The 23,260-nt window shown below is 42.2% G+C and overlaps 1 protein-coding gene across 1 annotated transcript in view; it reads right to left on the bottom strand.

The window, feature by feature from the left end:
- Window positions 1–22,527, bottom strand: part of LOC109996414 (corticotropin-releasing factor receptor 1) — an 82,828-nt gene extending 60,301 nt beyond the window's left edge. The window contains exons 1-4 of the mRNA XM_020650525.3: window positions 21,832–22,527; window positions 13,462–13,549; window positions 8,257–8,316; window positions 7,798–7,923 (exon numbers count right to left, since the gene is read on the bottom strand). Of these exons, the coding sequence (XP_020506181.1) occupies window positions 7,798–7,923; window positions 8,257–8,316; window positions 13,462–13,549; window positions 21,832–21,861 (304 nt within the window). The 5' untranslated portion in view covers window positions 21,862–22,527. The remainder of the gene's footprint in view (window positions 1–7,797; window positions 7,924–8,256; window positions 8,317–13,461; window positions 13,550–21,831) is intronic.
- Window positions 22,528–23,260: the final 733 nt, after the last annotated feature.

Raw genomic sequence — 23,260 nt, 5'->3', positions numbered from 1 at the left:
CATGTGCGTTCAAAGTCCTCCTGCAGGGCTGCACATAATCTGACGTGCTCGCCGTCGCTCGTTCCGGTTTCAGGAGGAGCGACTGAGCATGCAACAGAAACCCATCTGAAGCTTAATGGGAACTGATGGGAATGAAAATGTGCAGGCGGATTTAAGCTGGAACTCCTGATCTGGACTCAACTCGTCCTCATATTAGCTGTTTTATAATTCACCTGTGTGTCAGGGTACTCACACCTGCTACTCGCTGGGGTTGGTGAGTGAATCAACGCACTGCAGAGTCAGCTGATTGGCCCTGATTTAGACCAGGAGATTATGCTGTATATACTCTTGTGCTTTGTGCTGACACATTATCTCATCTCCAGAGGTAGTGAGAGGTTATTCCGGTGTTTTTCTCTTGTAGTGTCTGTGGCCTAGTCCCTACAAAGGCGGGTATTTAATCCCGATCGATTAATGGTCAATGTTAAATGGACTTTAACATGGACCTTAAATGGACTTGAGCAGGTCACACCTACACATTCACACACTGATGGTAGAGGTTGTTATGTAAAGAGTCCATCAGAAGTAACTAATCCCATTCAAACACATTCATACACCGCTGAAGAAGCAGCGGGAGCAACTCAGGATTAAGAGTCTTGCCCAAGGACACATCGTACATGTTGCTGCAGGAGCTGGGGATCGAACCCTTGACCTTTCAGTTGAGAGACGGCCGACTGTACCAGCTGAGCCACAGCCGCGGTACACATACTAACATCTTCGTCCACATGAAAATACAAAATGGCTGTCATGAGCACGCCAAGTCAACTACGATGTCCTTGTCATGCAAAAATGTTCTCACCGTTCCTCTGCTTTGACCATTTAATTTACAAAGTCGTCCAATCAGGCGTCTCTGCTCATCCACATAGTGGGAGAGTAACTGTGTATGTATGTGTGAGCATGTGAAAAGTCCAGTTAGCATCGTTAGCACCAGCGCTAGTTTGGTTACGTCTGCCATCTCTCTAATCTTATGGAAACTGAAGTGACAGCGACGCACGACGAAAACCAAACGGAAGACCAACCTGTGACAAAAACTCAGTTTTCCCCGTCCACACATAAAAACACCCTGAACAGAGTTTCTGAAAAAATAAAAAATGGAAGGAGTTTTACAAAAGCTAACTTTTCGCCTTTGACCTAGAACGCAGTTCAAAAGGTCAAAACTCACAGAAAAAGATACAAAAACCTGCCTACATGTGGACTGAGCCTGTGCTGTGTGTCAGTCTGCACCAACAAAACCTTTCTGTTGAAGTGCTCAGTCCTGCTCGTCTCTTTAGAGTGTAGCTTGTGGTGTTGGGTAGTTTGGTTCTACTCCAGCCTTTTGTGTCCGGTCTGAAGGCCTCCCAGGCAGCCAGTGTTCTTTTGTTAAGTGTTTCCTGGTTCTCCACAAACACTTAGTCAGTGGTTCAGTTCCTCCTTATCGGTGCATTATTTAGTTTAGAAATCCGGTTTAATTTTTGCCCAACACTAGTTTTGTTTTACCGCCCTCCCATCTAATCGATCTCTTGTGGTTTTTCCCACGGGGGAAACGTCAACAACCCACAACTGCGTTCCACCCTCGCTGTAATATATCACAAACAAATATCTGTGGGATTGGTTCTGTTTTTATGGGCTATGTTTTATTCTCATGCTGTCATTTAGTTGTTTTTTTTCACATTTTCTGTTTTGAGGGATGAGGGAGTGAGGGTAACATGCATGTCATTCCATAAATTGAGAAATTGAGTTTAATTTTTCCTGAAAATCATGTTTTCTGTGTTTATTATAGTTCACATTTTTTACTTCTATGTCACCACTGATATATCTGTCATGACAACAATGGGCACATTGTTTGTGTTTACCATGTTGTAGTTGTTGCCTATCTTAAAAACTGATTTTTTTATCTCGCGGGGCCTCGCTCAGAGTAGAGCTGTTACTCCTTTGCATCTAAAGGAGCCAGTTGAGGTGGTTTGGGGATCTGATTAGAATACCTCCTGGACGTCTTCCTTTGGAACACCAAGATAAGAGGAGACCCCGGATAGACCCAGAGATCGCTGGAGGGATTATAAATCCCGTCTAGCCTGGGAACGCCTCAGAATCCCCCAGGAGGAGCGAGAAAACGTTGCTGAGTAGAGGGAAGTCTGGGTTGATATAGTAGGCTTGCTGCCACCATGACCCGACCTCAGATAAGCGGAAGAAAATGGACAGATGGATGGATGGATTGGTGGGTGGGGCCTCAGCTTGATTAATACCTCTTTGTATGCAAACACTGATTCTTAGATAGATTTGAAATGTAATATTAACATTTGATTCAATGACTAAAGGCAGACACAGAATGTGTAATCATACAGTAGATGCTGCTGCAGACTGTGGGTGGTGTATATGTTTGATTGACAGCTGAGCTTGGGGGGTCATGGGTCACAGTAAAGACAGACAAACAGAGTTGTGTTAGCAGTGATGATGAATGACCTTTAGTGACATTTGGAGGTCAGATTTTTAAGCTGTTCATAGATTGACAGCTGGTTAGAAATCTACAAGACGTCTGCAGAATGTGTTTCAGAAAGCTGCAGTCAAACAATATAAAGGGAAGGCTTGATTGTATAAGGGTTCACTTTAATGTTTTTTTCTTTTTTTTTTTTTTTTGACATTTACCCAACCTACACAAACTAATTCAGGTGATTGTTGTCTAGTCCTCCTCAGTCCCTGTGGAACCTAAAGCCGGGTGTACTTTACGATTTCAGGCCGATTGGGACACGGTTGTTGAGTTGTACGGCTGATTCTGCAGTCCGGCTGAATATCATCCTGATCATGCATTGTTAGTTGTGCAGTGTACTCTGAGGAACGACGGCCGATCATGGCCCAATCAGCTGCTCCCGATTGGCTGGATGATTTTCTGGCATGGTTGATCGTTGCTCGGTCGTTCGACTGCACACACTCACACAGTGAGAGCTGAGCCACGAGCTGATTCCTAAATCTCCATGACAACAGCAGGCATGCCTGTTTAATGTGTCTTCCCCCTCCGATCATAAAGGAATTTATTTGAGATGAATTTCCCCTGATTTGCATATTTTTACTGCATTGGGCTGAAAAAGAGTACGTTTGTATGTCATGATTCCTGCTGTGATTGTCGTTAGCCGATGCTAAAGTTGCTACACAAAGAGATGAAACCACACTTTAAAAGCTCTACTTTAAGTCTGTTTTTATAACGTATGTGTTCTGTTTTAAGCGCGTTTATGTTCTTATATGTTGCCACCTACATGTGTTAGCTTGTGTTTTAAATGGGACATATTTTCACATGCAAGTCAAAGACAAATGTCTGCCTTTTGCAGGCAAAAAATAAAGTAATTTTTATTCTATTCCATTCAAAATGTTAGCTCCTCCTCAAGCCAAAAAAATACCAAAAAAACAACATGAACGTGTGACTTCAGCAGCCTCAGTTTAAGACTCAGCCCTGCAGACTGATGTTAACCAAACACTTTCATGTGGTTGAACAAAGGCCACAAGAAGCAGGAGTGGAATAATCGTGTCATTACAACTTGTGGGTCCTAACGCTTCTGGGACCTAAAAGACGTTTTATTCATTTAATGACTCTGATAAAGATTAAGAGATATCTAAGAACTCACAGGTAGTTTTTCCACCACTTCCCCGAGCAAACACTTAAATAACCTTTTTTTAAATCAACTGCTGTAAAGGTTGTAAAGTTTGAATCGGGAATACATTATTCTCAACGCTAGGGGAATAGGAGGCGGGGTTAAAGAAAACATGATTGCTCCTTCTTTATCTGCAAAATACTCAAATTATTCCTTGGACTGTCGATATCAGTTTGTTAGTTTACTTTCTTTCTGGTAGACAAACAGCCTGAAACAATAACATGACTTGCTGATATAAAATGCTAAAGCTAGCTATTATATTTGGAGATCATTTCAGCACTTGGCTGCAGATTGGGATGCTGATTGATTTCCCCTACAGTGGGCATGGGTTTTTGGTTTTTCCCAAAGTGTCTCGAGAGGAATGAACAATGCTGTGTCCAGTGTTGCTCTATCCATCCATGGGTGGATGTTTGTTTGGCCGTTCAGGCGGTAATCTGTTTCATACCCGTGGGAAAGCCATCAAAACTCAACATTCATAAGAACATTATCAAACTAAACAAAGAGATCAGAAGTGAGGGGGAGCTGCGGATAATTATACCCGATCTGAAAACCCAAAGACAGAGAGAGAGAGAGAGGAGAAACACTGTCATCAGGGTGACGTTCAGCCTATTAACCAGTAGTCGCTGTCATTTCAACAGATTCACACTCTCGACGACGACGATGCAGGATCACAGAGAGTCCACTCACGTTCATGTGGGGTCATTAGACGAGGGATAAGACGACAAATAATCTTAGCTACCTGCCTTATGGCCCAGGTTTGAACCTGGATAATAAAGAACTAACCATTCCATAATAAAGAACTAACCATTCCATAATAAAGAACTAACCATTCCATAATAAAGAACTAACCATTCCATAATAAAGAACTAACCATTCCATAATAAAGAACTAACCATTCCCGGGAAATTGGTCGTCTTTTCCCGGAATCTGATCCATCTAATTTTCTGGAAAATTCTCAAACCCTAATGTCGACTAAAGCTCTGCACGAGACAAGAATGATCTCCTCCACCAACCAGTCTAATTCAGAATAATAATCACTCTAACCGCTTGCTCCCGTCGCTGCCTGCAGGCAGATTTCTAATACGGAGATATTATTCAAATTGATTTGACTTCGTTAAGCTTGTTGTTGTTCACGTGCTGCTGTGAGGAGTCAAATCACATTTATGTGTTCACGTGCTTGAGCAATAAAGATTGTTCCGATAGAAGACACAGGAGAGGAGAGGGTTTTTTTAAATATGGATGTTGCTGAAGCTAAAAGCTAAAGGACAAAGACGATTTCATTTCAAGGTGACAGTTCAGTTAGTTTTGTTCACCAAGTCGGCGCCCAAATCTCCCGTCTGTTTTTGAGTTATGGGCTTCATAACATTCAGGATTTATTTCCAGAGAGGGAATTCCTTTGGAACAAAATGTCATCCCTTCATCATTTTATCCTTCATAACATGGGTGTGAAATAGGGCCTAGTGGTTAGTTTGGCTGCCCTATGTACAGAGGGAAGTGGTCCTAGAAGCAGGCAGCCCGGGTTGGAGTCCGACCTGTGGCTCGATTTCCCACATGTCATCCCCCCACTCTCTCTCTCTCCCTGTTTACGACTCTGTGCAGTGTCCTATCTCGATTAAAAGGCAAGAAAAGCCAGCAAAGATACTTTTAATAAGCATACTGTGGCTCAGTTGATAGAGTTGCTTGTCAACCAGAATGTCTGGGGTTCGATCCCCAACTTCTGCAGCTACATGTCCGATGTGTCCTTGGGTAAGACACTTAACCCCAAGTTTCTCCCGCTGCTTCGTCGTATGAATGTGTATGTGTTACTTCTGATGGACTCTTTACTCAGCAGCCTCTACCATCAGTGTGTGAATGTGTAGGTGTGACCTGCGGTGTAAAAGCGCTTTGAGTAGTCAGAAGACGAGAACAGAACGATACAAGCTCAAGTCCATTTAGCACACAGATTTTTGCATTACTGCCAATTGTTTCTGCTCGTCTTCAAGATCACAAAGACCTCAGTGTTAAAACTTTGACCATCACAATGACATCAGTTTATCATTAAGTCAAAGATGAGGTTTGTACCAAACATGAAGAAACTCCCTCTGGGCATTCTTGAGTTATGGTGTTCACAAAAGAAGGGACGGGCGGATGAACAACAACTAACAAAACATATCTGCTGCGGTCCAGTCAGGGTCAATCGAATACATGCAGGGTCGCCTCCCTTGTGCTTAACTTTCAAACATAAACAACATTCTTCTACTGTTTGCTTCACAGCAAAAAGAAAAAGAGATGCCACCCTGAAGACTTTCTAGAGTTGTGAAGTCCACTGTGTGATTATCAATCAACTTGTTGTTGTTTTTTTGCATCTAATCGTTTTTTAATTAAAAAAGGGGTTTACCACTCCAATGGGAATTAGAGGATCATATTTAACTGTCTGAACAAAGAGACCTCCCAAAATCTTCAGGAGAATCTGACTATGGGAATACAACAGTGTCTTAACAGGGTCGAGGTCAGATTTGAACCCACAGCCGCCGAGACGAGGACTACAGCCTCAGTACATGGGGCACGGGACATAACCGCTAGGCTATCGGCGCCCTCTTTTTTATTTTTAGCACTCATTGCTTTATTATGGGTTTTTTTTTATCCTGAAAGGCAGGGTTGGTAATTTTCGAAAACTAGCATGATTTTGAAAGTAGCATTCCCTCAGTGCTCCGTCTGCACCCAGCCCCTCCCCTCTGTGCTCCCTCAAAAGCCACGCCCCCTCACTCACATGCACAAGCGCCATTGGTCCAGAAGTGGACATCAGCTCATGCTTTGAGTGTGGGCTCATGCACGCAAGAGGTCAAGAACGAGCAGGGAGACAGGGAGGCGTGTGATTGGTTCATCAGATTGGTACCTCGTGGCAGACATTGGTTGAAGTTTTTACAGACTTACAACTTCTACAGATGAAGGATTTTCTTTGTTCCTAGTTCCAAGTTATTAATTTCTGTCAGGACCTAAAGACAATTTCAACCAAAATCTTAAAAAGTGGATCTGGAGGAAATGACCAACCCTGCCTTTAATGTTTTTTTAATATCTGAGGCTTCTTAATTGCCTCTGTGTTTGAACTCTGTGATTTAAATGAAGCTGTCTCTCCTCAATATTTGATAAAGAAACTAAATGGAAAAATCAGAGTATCACAGTTATTGTGATTCATCCTCCGGGAGCCATGGGATATATTTGATTTAAGGAAAAACCATCCAGTAACTGTTGAGACATTTCTCCAAAAATGTAAAATGTAAACCTCAAAGCATCACGACAGTCAGTGGGCTTCATCCCGAGGACCATGAATGTGAAAAAAAATAATTTAGTTCGTTATCTAGTCAGCTGTGGTGGACTAAGCATTTGTCTAATGGACCTTACAATCCTCTAAAAAGAAACAAAGTATTGATTTTTTCCTCCAAATTAGAGCGCTGGACAGACAAGTAATTAAGAGATCTGATGTGTTTTCTGCAGCTGTTTAATCTCAGCTGGACTTGAAGAGTTTGACCTCTGAAGAAACTGTGGTGCTGAAGAGTTCAGGAACAGTTCAGCACCAAAACACAAACCTGAACTAACTTCTAACTTTAAAAAAGAAACCCTTAAAAAAAAAAATCAGACTTCTACAAAATTCTGCAGGTTATCGCCGTGTGCAATCATTGGATTTAATGACCCAGATCAGGTTTCAAAGAGTCGTTCTGACTTTAACTGATGAGAAAAATGAAGAATGAACACCAGCTGTGACATTTATCTCCAGTTTTCATCCATTTAAAGCGGCTTGATCGTCTTAGTGATGTTAGGATCATTCTGTAACATGATCCCATCTTACTCCTGACACAAACACCATCCTCCTCCTCCTGCTCTATTATCTGCAGCAGTCCTACTTTGTGTACACGTGTTTGCTTCTTACAATTGTTTGTGTGTGTGTGTGTGTGTGTGTGTGTGTGTGTGTGTGTGCACATGTGTGTGTGTCTCGCTAATTTCTATGGTCATGCTAATTTCTACACAATTACAAAAACAGGATCTGCCCAAGGGGACGAGGAGGAGGGGTGAGGGAGGGAGAATAGAGGAGATCAAATTGAATCTTTTCTGATCTTTTGTTTTCTGGAGTGAGAGCTAACGGGGGGAGGGGGGGAGGACTTACTGGTGGTGTTGTATCTGACGCCGTAGAACATCTCCGGACAGGGTCGCGACACCATCTGGCCGGCGCTGCTCCTGGGCCAGCAGGTGCCGATGCCGTCGATGGAGGTGTCACAGAAGACCCCCGAGCCTGCAGCGCGGGGGGACAGACATGTGAGTAACAGACAAACACATTCCTGGCATGCTTCAGGTTCTACATATAGCCAGGGTGAAATTCTGACAATGCTCCAGCGATGTTGGCAATAAACCGCCGAGCCGAACGAGCTGTTTGTGTACACAGGCTCTTAATGATTTCTCTTGAGCTGAGCATGCGTCTCCTGTGGAGCGTCGCCAAAGTCTATTTCCGGCATTGTTTCTCGTCTTTGATGTTAGTCCTCATAATCTGAGTTCAGATCAAACTTCCACAACAACTCAACTGCTTTGTAGTGCAATGAATTAGTTTCACACAACAGGTCGCACTCACCGCTCCACTGACCCGTGGCATTGCTCAGGGTTGTGTTCCAGGAGGAGGCCAGGGACTGCACTGCAACCGGGAGAGAGAAGAGTTTCATCAATTGGCAGCCATCTTTGTTTGCACGCATTAGAAGAGGCGATAGAAATCTCATTACATTCAGCTTAACAGCTACAAAGGGTGAGCAGTAAAGGGCAATGGTAAACACTGATGACAGACCCTTTTTCTCCTGGAGCAATAAGAGGGCGGCAGCAGCAAATATGAATCCAGACGTGCCCCCCGGAGGGTCAGGCTATTAATTCAGTAATCCGGAAATGAGGATGTTCTGCGGGGCAAAGTTGACCCACAATTCTAATGGAGTCAGATGTCTCCTAATCACGGCTTTGACATCTTATTGTTGTGGGGAAATGAAGGAATTAAACCAGACTTTCAAGTCAATTTGGAAAAAGAAGGAGAGGGGGAAAAAAAACACTTTTGGCCTAAAATGATATTCATGTTTGATTGACGAGGACTTCTTCAGGCTGAATATATTACGACTGCCTAGTGTGTCTTCTTCAGTGCCAAAAAAATCCCTCGCAGTGAACGGCTGCATCAACAAAAATCACGACTTTGACTCGTGAGACCCGTTGGCGTCCTCTCTACCAGTAAGTGTCAGCGTTCCTTAAAGAACAAACTGCTGTCTGGTCGTGTTACGGGAGAGATGACGGTTTTGTTTTCCGTGGAGAGGTGAGGGGAGGTGTGTCGGGAAGCAACAGAGGAAAATGTGGACGTGTGTATATCAGATGATGTGTTTTCTGTGTCGTCTTACAAATGATGTGGCGTTTCGGCACATTAGCGTCAAGAGTTTGGCGAGCAACAGAAGTCAGGTAACGCTTCATTTGCTGTTGAGTATGTAGTAATGAACGCTAAGTCCTTTTTCAGCCAAGTTTACTGAATGTATCGTTACTAGTTATATACTTATTTGTAAAGACAATCTAAGGTCACATTTCCATCCGAAGAACCGCAGTGTTTAGTCCCAGGGATTACTTTTCAAGGAAGTGAAAAAAGGATCAGAATGATGCCAGACCTGGATGAAGGAGGGGTAGGGGGGTATACACATCCACATCCTTTTTTTTTACTCTTATCTTAGGGTATATTTTAGTATTAGGTTTGTATTTATATCAAATGTGTTTTTCCCTCTAAATTAATTAAGGTTGAACCTGCTCATCTTATCCACACACCCTCAAGGACACAAACACCAGTAGGGCTAGGCCTCACGTTTTTAAAAGTTCCACTCGATATTCTGTCATTTATAGGAGTTGATCATCAGCGGCTGTACATGAACATTTTAAAAACGAAGCCATGAGAAGCTTCAGTCAGGCACCTCAACCTGTGTATTTATGAGAGGGATGTAGGGACAGTGGTCTCTCTCTCTCTCTATCTCAAGCTGATGGGATTCTGCTCTCTTGGTTTTGCTGCATCTTATCTCTCCACAGGATTTTATTTTTTTAAACGCGACTTTTGTTATCTTGCACGGAGCCGACAAAGGCTCAGACACAGGCCGCCTGCAATTTAACACACTTTCTTGTGTGCTTGCAATTTCATGAATACATTTTTAATTTTTTTTTTTTTTTAAAGATTTTTGGGCTTTTCGTGCCTTTAATGCAGAGAGAGGACAGTGGATAGAGTTGGAAACCAGGGAGAGAGAGTGGGGAATGATATGCAGAAAGGGGCCACGAGTGGAAGTGAACCCAGGCCTACCGCTCGGGACGCTCGCCCTAACCATTGCGCCACCAGCGCGCCCCAAAAACATTTTTTAAAAAGGTTGGAAATGCACTTGGGCGGCCCGCCCAGGTATCGTCTACGTGTGTTATCACTTAAGTTCCATCACCCCTTTTATGATCAGTGTTTCCTCTGCAGTCTTTCTCTCTTTAATCTTCAAGACCCTTGAAGATTAAATGAATCGGTCGGCTAATGTATGAAAAGGTGACGTCTGAATTATGTAAAACTATAAAACAGCATTAACACCATATGGAGAAACAGACGGGCATGATCATTTTGTGAAACTGCAACAACAGTAAGCAGAATCTTATCCTCAATAAAACCTGGACTGTGTTGTTATTCCATTAATATGTCAAATACCCTGAACAAAAAGAATCTGACCATGGAAAGATACCAAAGGTTCCTGGTCCCAGGGGGAAAGTTCCTGTGGTGGAAATGTGGCTTCCTAACGTCATGTTCAGTTTTTGGAAGCTCTTGGTTTGTTCGCTGAAACTCCAAATAACGCCATGTAGCCTGACCAAATAGAGTACAAAATAAGGTGAAAGGAGGGGTGTCAGCAAGGCCACCCATAAGAGGGGATGAATGGGGATAGCTTTCTGGAACCAAGTCCCAAGGGAAGGGCCAATAGAGGTTAGCAAAAAGGGGGTCCATCCTAATTTAAAGCACAATGACCAAATGTTTTTTATACCTAAAGACTCACCATGACCTCTTTAAGTGATTAAAACATAGATTGTTTTTAGTAACATGTAGCCTGTTTTTTTAGCTCCTTAGAATGATATGAACTACTTTGAAATGTTAGCGATGCAAGCGGGCCCAAACGGAGCTGATGTTAGCAAGAAGGCTAGTGCTAACAGTACTGATTGAATGTGCATATGTTAGTTTAAATCATATCCTGGGAGGGTCCATTCACTGGGTCGTTCAGGGGCCCAGACTTATCTGTGGGCGGGCCTGGTTGCCGGTTTAGCTCAGTGGTCACGTTGACAGTCCCAAGTGTTTTTCCATCAAAGCAGCGGTCCCACTTTTAGCCATTAACTGCCTGTCAGCCCCCACTTTTTCATCCCTGTTTCCAACTCTATCACGTCCTATCAGTCTAATATCGTCTTTGAAAGGTTTCAAATGAAAACACACAATCAAGCTGCTTTAGAGATAATGTAGGATTCATCTTGACTTGTTCCAGTAACTAAGAGTCAGGTTACCTCTGCGTGTTTCCTCAGCTTCGTCCTTCTATTTTTAAATCGTCCCCAAATTTTTGGAAGTGCTTAATCTCAGAAAAGCTTTTTTGTAGGTCTCATGTCTGTACCCATGGTTTAGAGGCAACGACAAACAACTGTTTAGTTATTTATCTTGATTGTAGAGTCTTTTTTTCTCTCCTGTAAAGTTCAAGTTTCTCTCATGACCACACGGCAAGACGTCTGAAATTTAACTCAGTACAGTACGGTAACAATACACCTCATAAAACATAAACATTATACCTCAGTCAACGCCGGGGCAGGGTGTCATTATAGAACGGTAATATCAAGAGAAAGCTGATACCTAAATGCAACCTGTGTTCAAGAAGGAAAGAAGTCTGCACAACACAGAGTCATAGATCAGGAAACGTCTCGTCAAACAATGCGGAAACAAAGCGTGTTAGACTCACATATTCATTTTTATATCCATTATAAGTCAAGAAAGGATTCACAACTTACACAACTTTACAATTATATTAACTACATTTGACTTTTTTTTTGAGAGAGAGAGAGAGAGAGAGAGAGAGAGAGAGAGAGAGAGAGAGAGAGAGAGAGAGAGAGAGAGAGAGAGCAGGGAATGACATGTGAGCCATGAGACACAGATCAGATTTAAACCTGGGCCGACCACTCTGAGGACTATGGCCTCCGTACATGGGGCACACACTAACCACTAAGCCCCTGGCTCCCCTCGTTGCGTCACTGCGTTTTGTTTTATCATGGTTTTTATTCCTTATTCTATTTAAGTGTCTAATGTTGTCAAAAAGCTTCAGCAAACTTTCGTATGAGCGCTGCAGCTGAGGCTCCAGACATCTTACAGCGTCCCCAACATCCTCTGTTTGGTGAGTTTGACTTTCTGCAGGAGGTCGGAGAGACAGATCACCAAAAGCGATGTCCACAATTTAAAAAATGTATATTTTATAAGTCAGGCCATCGAATGACTGAACTCCAATGGTGACCCTGATGATGGGTTTTATTTTGGTTTAAATGGTTTTATGGACTTTTTTAGACATTCCAAGTTTCCCCTTGTTACCTGATGTACTCTAGTATTTATGTATTTCATGTTTTCATGTTGTTTCTAAAAAAAAATGTTTTATTACATTTTATTTTATTTAACCAGATTGGACCCATTGAGATTAAAAACCTCTTTTTCAAAGGAGACCTGGCCAAGACAGTCAGCAGCAAAAACACAAAGTTACAGACGGAAATACAAAGAGAGACAAAGTACAATTTACAAAACACTAGATTTTGGATTAGAAATGTCTGAGTCTATGTGTCTGTGTTTCTCGTTTTCACCTGGCTACAAAACTACTTCCCCCATGGGGACAATAAAGTTGAAGTGATACAAAGAGCCGATAAGCGTCGGTCTAATAAAGTTGATCTTCTACAGGTGCTGCTTGACCTTTTTGACCTCTTCAAGCCTTTCAATCTCCATGTAGTTGTGCTCCTAATCGTTTTAAGCTTAAATGCCATTTGATTGTCTTTGTAAAGACTGAAACATCGCCTCTGCTTCTTGTAGTGTTTGCTTTTTATTGCCTATTTCATCGATTAAGAATTTATTCAATAACACACCATAAATTCTCCTGATTATTTTTCAGTGCACATTTTGAGGCGTGTAAACTGTTGTGGTCACATGAATATTAAATAAATAAAATATGTTGTCAGACTCTTGATTTATGTCTTCATATTGACTCAATCGACTGAGTGAGGCTGTAGAACATTCATTGTCAGATGTAATAGACACATTTGACTTGACTTGTTGTTGAAGTAGCGGTGAAGTTTAGCTCAAATCCACAGAGTCTGTGACAGCTTAAAAACAAGAACCACACAGTTAACATTGTGATTAGTTTGTTCTGGAGTACCTGGAACATATTTTACCCCGAGGCGAACAACAAGAGGCCTCTTTGAGTGTGCCGGCTGCTTGAGCTCTCCGGGTGTGTGTTCACTGGTTATTTAATGATCCGCTCTTACTGTACGTGTGAAGTCTACACAGAAACAGAGCGATAAAGCAAAGACACTCTGCCGATAACCTCAAAGGGAAAGTTGTGATTGAGGGCGAGGAGTTTGACATTTAGTGCTTACGAACATGAAATGGAAAAGACTGGAAATCAATTCAAATTCTTACGAGGGGCCGTTAAAGTGGATCAACATGAAACACTCGGGCTGAATTGGTCGAGGCCTTTTTAAAGCTTGTAACAGACACTGTAGTCGATGTTTATCCTCAACTTACATGAGACGTTCCCTGACAGCAGGAGAAGAGCTTCACATGTCAGATCTGCATACGAGCCCGAGGGCAGGAGGCTCACGATGGCACAAACCTGATAAAGAGAAGAAAGAAGAAGAAAGGTCACACAGGTCACCGTCAGTCAATGTTTATCAGCATGATTACGCTGCGGTTAAGTGTGGGTCATGCTGGGAAAGGGAATCAGCTGTCGGTTTCCCTCTAAAGACACATCTTATCATTCAACTGAAAGAGATACGACGCAGCCTTATAATGAAAATGTGACAGGCAGGAATGTTTGAACTTCATATGACTTTTTAATCAAAGGGCATATTGTTCATGAATAACAGAAGACATGTTGAATCTGGCCCTTTATGGTTTATGAAATATGAAAAAATATGAACAATATTTGATATATGCAAAAATGTTCTTTGCACCTTGTAAACAGAACATTCAACCTGGGCCCCTCCTCCTGGGCTCATCGCCACCAGAAGCTCACGCTCACTGCAGGATGTTTACCTTCTTGTACCTACTCTGCAAGCTATTGCATGTTAGGCTAGAGCAAGCTAACATCAGTTATTTGCGCCCGCCTCTCCAACAGAAAGCTGGCCAAGCCCATGTCCACGGGTAAAACTGTGATTATATTTTCTGTTCTTTATTACTACATACAGGACTGTCATATTCTCCTGTTTGAATCGCGTCCAATCGCTGAATTGAATCCTAGCCTTAAATCACCTGCAAGCTGCCATTGGCCGAAGGAAAGTCACCAGCTCCCTGCCGCCCAGAGACATCCAGAGTCAACCAAAACAAACCAAAACAAAGATTATAGCCTTTTTTTTTACTCTTATCTTAGGGTATATTTTAATATTAGGTTTGTATTTATAGCAAATGTGTTTTAACCTCTAAATTATTTTTTTGTTTTTGCAACAAACAACTTTAATCTGTTCAATTTATCCACGCACGCACACAGACGCAAACACCAGGAGTTTTGAAAAGGAGTTCAACACAGAATCAGCAGAAAGCAGCGTAACATTTTTAAAAACGGAGCCATTAGAAGCTTCAGTTTTGATTGGCGCAAGGTGCATTTACAAGAGGGGTTAATTGATAGTTAATCGACCAATAGGTGTGCAGGTTTGGTTACAGTTTAGACTGTAACAGAATAATATCAGTACTACAAACTATTGTTTCTGGGTGCTTGTTTCTAATAGTCACCAAAGAGTTCAACCCACGGCCGAGAATTAGCTGTCAATCAAATCCTGCAACCTGGCAACTGTGGCACTTGAGCCCTGACGACATAATGAAAGTACAACAGTCACTCTCTCTCTCTCTCTCTCTCTCTCCCTCGTCTCAGTGCTCATGTTTGAATCTCTGCATTCGCCTCTAATTCCCTCATGAAGTTGTGCTGAAAACTCTGGGTGCCCTTGAGCAGATGCTGCATGTATTAAGGACTCCTCTCTCCTCGTGCAGCGCTCCTTCTTTGTAGTTTGTAAATCATTTTGCCCGTCAGCACCCTTTCATGTTTACAGATACAAGGATACCATAAAACCATAAAAGCTGAAGGAGGAGGGTCGGCTCCCTTTTAGGAGGGTTTGAAATGTTAAGAACTGTTTTTTTGTTTGTTTGTGCATCATGTCTGTGTGCAGTTAGCCTACTTTACGTGCGAGCAGAAGGACAAAAACATGAAATAATGCACATAATTACAACAGTAAAGTAGCTCAGGAGGGTGGTGCACTTGTTTCTGTGAGGTCTCGTGTGACAGAACTGGTGTTCTCCTGCTTGTTTCTAACACAATAACAGTGAGAGACAGCATCTGCTTCATTTACCACGCACGCACGCACGCACGCACACACACACACACACACACACACGCGCACACACACACACACACACACACACGCAGGATAAAAGGTCAGAACCTCGCTCTGTTTTGAAATGACAGTTCAGTTGAATCCAGTGTTCAGATTCTTGTTTCTGCACACTTTGATCTCTCCTGGATTCTTGCAGTGACAGCTGGAAACCCTCCAGAAAACATCCAGTGAACACTGAGCTGCACGTTGCACCGCTGACATCTGGAAAGCTCTGATCCTTGCCTGTCTGCCTGCGTGCCAGCATCTGTCTGAGCTGCTTTATGGGCGAGGGAAAAAGGCCACAAAGGAGTGTAAAATGTCATCAGTTTAGTTTCTGTTTGGCCCCTCTAATTGACCCCTAACCAGGTTACACGTCGATGCAGCCGTCCTTGAGTGTTCCCCGCGGATTGCCAGAGGCCGGCTTCTATTACTTTTAAAAGCCAATGTTGCATTTCTTCCTAAATAAAACATCCCTCTCAATTATGCAACACGGAAACTGTAAACATTTCACCGTCTTCATACAGAAAATGGAGAAGCAAAAGTTGCTTTTAGTGCCTCCTTTTTTCTTCTAATTAGTCTGGAGTTCAAAAAGGCAGCGTTCATACCTGATGGTGACAGCAGCGTGAAATGCCAGTGCTTGTGTGTAGTGTTCATATAAAATGCTAGCGTGCCCCCAGATTTCATGGCAGGATTCCTGATGGCTGGCTGTGTCTGTTTCACGCTCAGTGAGTCCTGGGCGGGTATCCGAGCATGGTAACCTTCTGCACCCGCTGTCCATCTCCTTCCAAGTGATTAAAGCTCAACAACTGATGGCCGTGACCGAAACGACGGGACAAAAACGATTCCTGTGATGCTGGTTAAGTGAGTTCGAGGTGATTCTATTTCATCCCAGGCAGCCTCTAGAAGCATCAAAAGTCAAAGTAAAATGTGAGATTACTCAGGTGAAATACAAATCTTACCCTTGGATGATACAGGATTAATCAACCAAAAGAAAGAATCTCAGTTTTTCTCATTGTTTCTACAAACTTTTTAAAATAAAATGTATGACTTGAGACAATTTTACGACCAAAACAATGAAAAATGATTACCATATTTGTACGGCGTAGCGTTGGCGCATATTGGATTTCATGTGTGACTCAACTGCTTTGCTTCCAAGTTTTAATCTTTTTTTCCATTTCTTGTAATTCATCTCATAAGTATCGTTTGTTTTTGCCAATTATTCCCTGTATTTATCATCTTGGGTTTCCCCATCTTCTCCGTCTCTCTTCTGTTTGAATACGTTCCTAAAACGCTGCCACATGTGATGCTTTAAAAGCTATTCCTTGTCCAAGCAAATTGACAAAAAAAAGGGATAATAAAAAATCAAATAACAGCGACTAGACAGTCTAGATTTGATAGAGTATTAGGACACGTCACAGTCAAGGAGCCATCTTCAATTTAAAACCTCACACAAGTCAAAATAAGAAACTTTAAAGCATTTCATGAGCTTTCATTTTAAAATCTAACTTAAGGAACCCTATTTCTGTCTTTGGCTTTTCTGGAGAATGGTTCCTCCAATCAAACCTCACACTGAGCAGATCTATCACGCAGGTCCCAAAGGCTATACAAGAAACGATGTAGCCGCCAAGACATCGCCCATCGGTTTGTGGACCGTTGTTTTAAAGCCTTAAGATTGGCCTAACATTGGTCGACATATTTTTGGGGCCAGAAGTGACCAAATCTGAACGAGGGGGGTGGACAGGAGAGGAGCGAGGAGTTAGCAGATGCTAAGGTATCGGCTAAGGCTAACACAAGATTTGTGATTCCAGAAATACTGAAAGTAATTTTGGTTAACAGACGCATCTTTTTTGGGTGGTTGTGGGGGGGGATGCCTTGCTCAAGGACCTCTGCAGTGCTCAGGAAGTGAACTGGCACCTCTCTGCCAGAGCAATGGTCCGCACCAGGACATGAACCGGCGACCCTCCGGTTCCCAACCCGAGTCCCTACAGACTGAGCCACTGCTGACCACATTTAATGCACATAGTTTCTGTTATATTCATGTACTGCTCTGTACAAACTGAAAGGGAACCGACTAAAACAATAATTTATAAAGTGTAGGTGTCATAAGAGTTGTACGAATTGGAAAATGATCGAAATAAACTAAATTGTACCAGAATCATGGTGAGATGTAGACGATAAAATCAGAAAATATTAATTAAGGTAATAAATGAACTCTGAAGGAGGCTCATTTTCTCAAAGACTTCTCAACATACTTCTAATCAACAGACTGACATTAATCGCTAACACTAATTAAACAGTTACAAAGGCCTAACAGCATCTCTGTTTTTAGATGAAACTTGGAAGTTTTCTATTTGGCAGTGTTAGGTTCAAAATGATTTAAAAAGGTGTCACTGAAAGTGTGTTGTATTTGTATTTTGTATTCATTGTGTGTGTGTGTGTGTGTGGGGGGGGGGGGGCATTGTCTGTACAAAATAATAAAATAATAAAATCCATTAAGATAACTAGGAAACCAATGTGCAGGATTTCTGTCCCGACAGACACACAAAACACTGAATTTGACCAATGACATTACAGTAGAGCCTCTGCACCCTTGTTGGTCTGAGTGTGTGCTCCTCTGGCAGGTGCTGAATGACCAGGTTGAGGACTAACAGAGGCGTTACATGTTTTGTAGCACGCAGCATTCAGCTGCCCAACAACCTCACTATGAACTCAGCACTCAGCACTTTATTGAACTTGCTTCCTGAAACCCATTACATGTAACCATGTGATGCTTTGATGATGTATTTTAATGATTTGGTTTTATGTTGTTGATGTAAAGCCTGGCTCGGACCACAGTCTTTAAAATCCATCACGCACATCACGCAATGATAACACATTTTATTCTCTATAATCTGAAACATGCACACACTGCAAGAAATGAAAATAGCAGCACGTCACATACTACAGGATTGAATTGAAGATTATCGAGTTTGGGTGAAGAGATGGCTCGGGACAACAAGGATAGTCTGATCATGGAGAGCTGGTAAGAGTTCAACTGTCAAATGCATTTCAGATTTCTAGTTCACCTGTACAGGTTGCATCTTGCTGCCGGTCGGCATAACTACTGTCCTTCCTCGTCTCTCGCCGTTATTGTTGTCACATGCAACCTCTGCTGGATCCTTCATAACGTAACCATCAAGATTTTAAATCCTAAATATCAAACATGTTTGATCTAAATCAGCAGTGGCCCCGATGCTCTTTGAGCAGATCAGAGAGGTTTAGATTGGATCTTCAACCAATCACACTACCAAATAAACAGGGCAGATAAAACGGGTCCGAGCGACCTCGAGTCGGGAACCCCAACGGGGATCGTCACGCAGGGAGTACCAGACCTCCAGTTGTCCTGATGATCCTGTAATCTGAGACGGGCTTTATGATTTGATGCTCTCTGTTCATGGCTTATTCCTCAATAAGGTGCAATAAAGGTTTTGTTCATTCATTCATTCTAACAACCATTGGAGTCTCCCCCTGCTGGTCGCTGTAAAAAATGCATGTATGCATTATTATGTACAGTCTATGTTTATAATGTGCAGTTTTTAATTTAGTGAAAATTAAATAGAAAGTGTCACAATATTACAAATTTTAAATCTGGACTTCTACTGTAACGTTTGGAGTCTGTACGTGTGAGTAAGAATTTCCTTTGATTTAAAAAAAAAAAACACCTTCAGACTCGGCACAGAACACTACAATGAAGAAATGAAATGCCAAAATCTCCCTTTGATTCTGTTATATAAGAATGATGGGATTATTCTCACAGATGCATGAGATGTGTGAGATTGTTGAGGTGGAGCTGAAAAATCCTAAAATCTTATAAAGTCTGTGATTAAGTCCAGGAAACAGACAGATTTACTTCTTCCTTCATTGTTCTCTGAATAAGCACCATTTTTCCCTCAGTGATGACTAAATATAACTCGTGGTCAGCGTCACCATACGAACATCATCAAGCACTATGGTCCCTGTCGAGACTTCTCCCGGTTTATTATTCATTTACCCGATGTGGTATAGAGTAACTGGTTATTAATATCTCTATGAATTAAACATTATCAGGTTACTTATCATCGGAGCTCACATCTTTCATGCCTCCACATTCAATTGTCATGTATATGCTGAGCTGCAGTTTCATCAAACTCATGACTGATCAGGTTTATGATGCAACTTTTTTAAATGTTTCTGTTATTCAACAACTTCAATAACACATTCCAGGCCTGTTTTTAGTGTAACCATCAGGCTGTGTTTGCAGTAGAGATGGGAACGATCTGATCTAATATCAGTATCGGGTTCGTTATTGAGTCAAGTCCGATCATAGGGCGCTTTAAACCTTCTCAGCACGCTTTGAAGAAAATCAGACCAAACTGTAAGTGCCTACAAATCGTCTCCATGACGACGTTCAGACGAGTCTAAAAGATTGAATTTAAAAACCTGACAGTTGTTCCTGTTGCTAACTGTTTGTATGTGAAGCCAGCACAATGCAAAAAAACAACAATAAAACAATTAATCATGATTTAAAAAAATATCTAAATCAGTATCGGAACTGAAAAAAAGTGAATCCATGCATCTCTAGTTTTTGCAGGTGAATGCTGTGTCTTCAATAATCTTTCATGGTGTCAAAGTGGATACAAACCTGCAACAAGCAGACCTGTACAGGTTCGATTCACCTGCATGAATTAAACACAAAGGTGATGCTCTGCTGAAGACAGACGAATAAAGCATGAGGCAGAGAGAGCTACACTCACGCCAAAGCTGAAACTCTTCAAAAAGACTGATTTGCACTGAAATAGGGATGAAATATTCATGCTGAACTCACTTTGTAGAGAATAATAGAAATTTGAGGACTCCACTAGCAGCGAGTTTTCCTGCAATGCATCACAACTCAGAAGTTTATTATCCATTAAGTATGAAAAATAAACTCTCACTGAGAAATGGAATGGACTTAGAGGCCTTAAGTAGCATCAAGGACAGATTTAAGGTACTTGGACTTAGCGTTCTACAATTCACTTAGCAGACGCTTTTATCCAAAGCGACGTACATCAGAGAGTAAGAACAACACAAACAAGGATCTAGAAAAAAGGGAACAATGTGAGTAAGAGCAAACGATCAGCTTTGAGTCTGATTGGACACACAGGTGTTACCAGTTTGAACTTCTACTGCAGAAAATCGTGCAAAAATCCTGCACTTTTTACTCCACAACATGTGTCTCTTAGCGCAAAGATTCAGTTAATACAAAAGATAAATTATGATCTCTTAAACTACATCCAGAATGCACTTTATTGTCTGTAAAAAAAACGGCACCTTATTCATCCTTGGTTGGATATAAGCTTAATATTTCCCAGCTGCAATAATAAAGCCAGGAAGGAAAAATGCTTCAATAATCAAATCCAGTGATGGGAAATGTTAACTCTGAAATATGGCATCCTGCATCATCTAAACTTAAAGCATGGGCACATTAACATTCTGATGCTTATAGTTTTGGAGGTTTGAAGGCAGTAATTCTACACTTGTCTTCACTCTTTGGTCGTTAAATAGAAATACTCGCCTAAACTGGCAGCACAGTCCGTGATTAATAGCATTCAGGTACTTTTTGACCTCTGTGGACATCTGATATGTGAGTGTGTGAGTGTGTGAGTGTGTGGGCCCTGTATGGTCTTAAATCACAACAATGGGGGACACTAACAGAGGGCAGGGGGGTCTTCAGAGGATTCTTGGTTATTCTTGGTGCTGCAGCTCTCTCTCTGATCACACAATGGGTAGGAGGAGGTAGATGAAGTAATTCACCTCAGGCGTGTGTAACAACATCAGAGTCTCTCTTATAGAGCACATGTACATATTGTTTGCCTCTCCCCTTTTTTTTGTCCACAACAGTATGACTCACCCAGAGGGGGGAAGAGCTTCTACACTGAAACCCTTTTAATTTGTTCAGTTTTTTCTTTTCAGCATGAAGTCAGAGGAGTGCACTTGCTGCATTAACACTTCTTAATCTCTAGTGTCCCAAATCCTCGTTTTTTCACTCCCCTCTCAGAACCAGCATTAAAGCTTCAGCCCCAGAGAGAGTGGAGGAATCATGCCACTGAGGAGCGTTTTTCTCGTGCTTCTTAACCTTAAAGTCCTGCTTCTTCGTGTTTCTGTGCCTGTGCGTAAACATGCAGCAGCTTCAGCGCGTTATGTTCACCAGCATGATGCAGATTGTGTTAAGACTCCGAGCGGCTGCAGAGGGAAGGGGGGAAAGCTCTCAATATGAAGATCAAAGCCCTAATTCAAACCTTTACACTAAGAGAGGTGCTTTTTTAAACGGGGGGGTTGTTTTTTAAATTAGATCCGAGAAGGAGACACATTCCTAGTCTGACATCTGGACGGGGGGGTTGCCATTTAATCCCTTTTCATTAAGATTATTCTGTCTTAATATCCGCGAGAGTAAGAAAGATCTTCTCACTTTTATACAATACAGTAATTAAAGAGAGGAGGATGGAGTTAAAGAGCAAAAGAGCGCAGAACTTACCTCGAGCAGATAGAAGCATTTTCGACGCATTTCCACTCCTTTACTCTTCACATAATTTGGTCGTTAAATGTCTTCTTACTGACCACACTGCTTCCTTTTTCTCCTCCTTCGCTGAGAATATCATTTGAGTTGAATTGTTGAAAGAAAAAGTCGCACAAACACAATTTTGCTGAAGGTGTCACAAATGTGTTGTTGGTGTTGGGAAATGTCACTTGTGTCAGCGGAGAGTCCGGATGAGCTTGTCCTGATAAAAATCAGAGATAAGGATCCATTCAGAGAGAGAAAATGTGTCAGCAGGTCTTCAGGTGATGAACTGTCCTCTCTGTTTGGGGTCGGTCTCTCCTCAATACTCGATTTAAGTCCCTCGTCAGTTTGGGTTTACCAGACTGGAACCGGAATCCACGTTGGAGAGACGCGCGCAACCACCCTGGTCCCTGTTGTATCTTTCAATCCTGGACCAGAACTAGAACTCCTTTTTAAAAAGCGTGTACAGTCCGCAGGAAACCCGGAGCTGCAGCGTCATGTCCCGCTGCTTCACATCCAGCTTGTGAGCTTCTCCGCTGCGCTGCCTCACTTCGCCGCCTCGACGCGCCGCCCACGTTGTGCCACTTCATCAGGAGCCTGCGACGCGACGCGACTGAGGAACAACTCAATTCCTCGTTGTGGAGTTAATTATGCAACCGACAAGCGCGCTGCTCCAGATCCTAATCTCTAAATCCCCCTGTGATAGACGTCACTGTGTGAGAAAGTTAAAGATGGGCCCGGGGTGGAGGGGAGGAACCGCGCGCAGTGATGAAAAGAGGAGAAGCTCTAATTAAGCATCCACGAAAGAGAAGCCCGTTAAAACATGTGTCCCCGTTTTCTCCGGAATTAGTGACAAACAGAGTTTATCAAATCAGGCTAAAGGGTACAATGAACAGATGGCCCCACTGTGTCCATAAAGTATCAGCTGGATCATAGGAGTGTTAATGAGTTACAGAAACATGCTCTCTAAAAGGCTCCATGTGTAAATGGTACTGATGCAGCAACAATTCATTACTTAATGGCAGAAAACTGATCAGCAACGGTTCCTTGTAATGAAATTAGTGCTTCTGAAGCTGCAGGTTTTTATCCTCACTGTGCTCACAAATTAAACCTGGTGGGTTTAAGAGGATTAAAGGGAAGAACATTTCTGTTCCACAAAATGATGCCTATTTATCATTGGGTTTTCACAAATGAAAATGAGCTCATACTGGAGCAGTGCTGAAAAATTAAGAAAAACTGCAGTACCTAGAGTGTCCACAGAGGCTGTCTGCAGAAACCCCAGAAGTCACATACACACCCATTCAAAAAATCCTGTTTTTACAGCAGAAATTAACATGTATACAGTGGTACAAAAAACTAATTTGGTCTAAATCACTCTTTATCGGCACACTACAGGGAGTACATT

The sequence above is a fragment of the Labrus bergylta genome, chromosome 21 (genome assembly GCF_963930695.1).
Source record: "Labrus bergylta chromosome 21, fLabBer1.1, whole genome shotgun sequence".
Classification (NCBI taxonomy): Eukaryota; Metazoa; Chordata; class Actinopteri; order Labriformes; family Labridae; genus Labrus; species Labrus bergylta.
The sequence above is the reverse complement of the archived record's forward strand: the minus strand, read 5'-3'. Positions and strand labels throughout refer to the sequence as shown.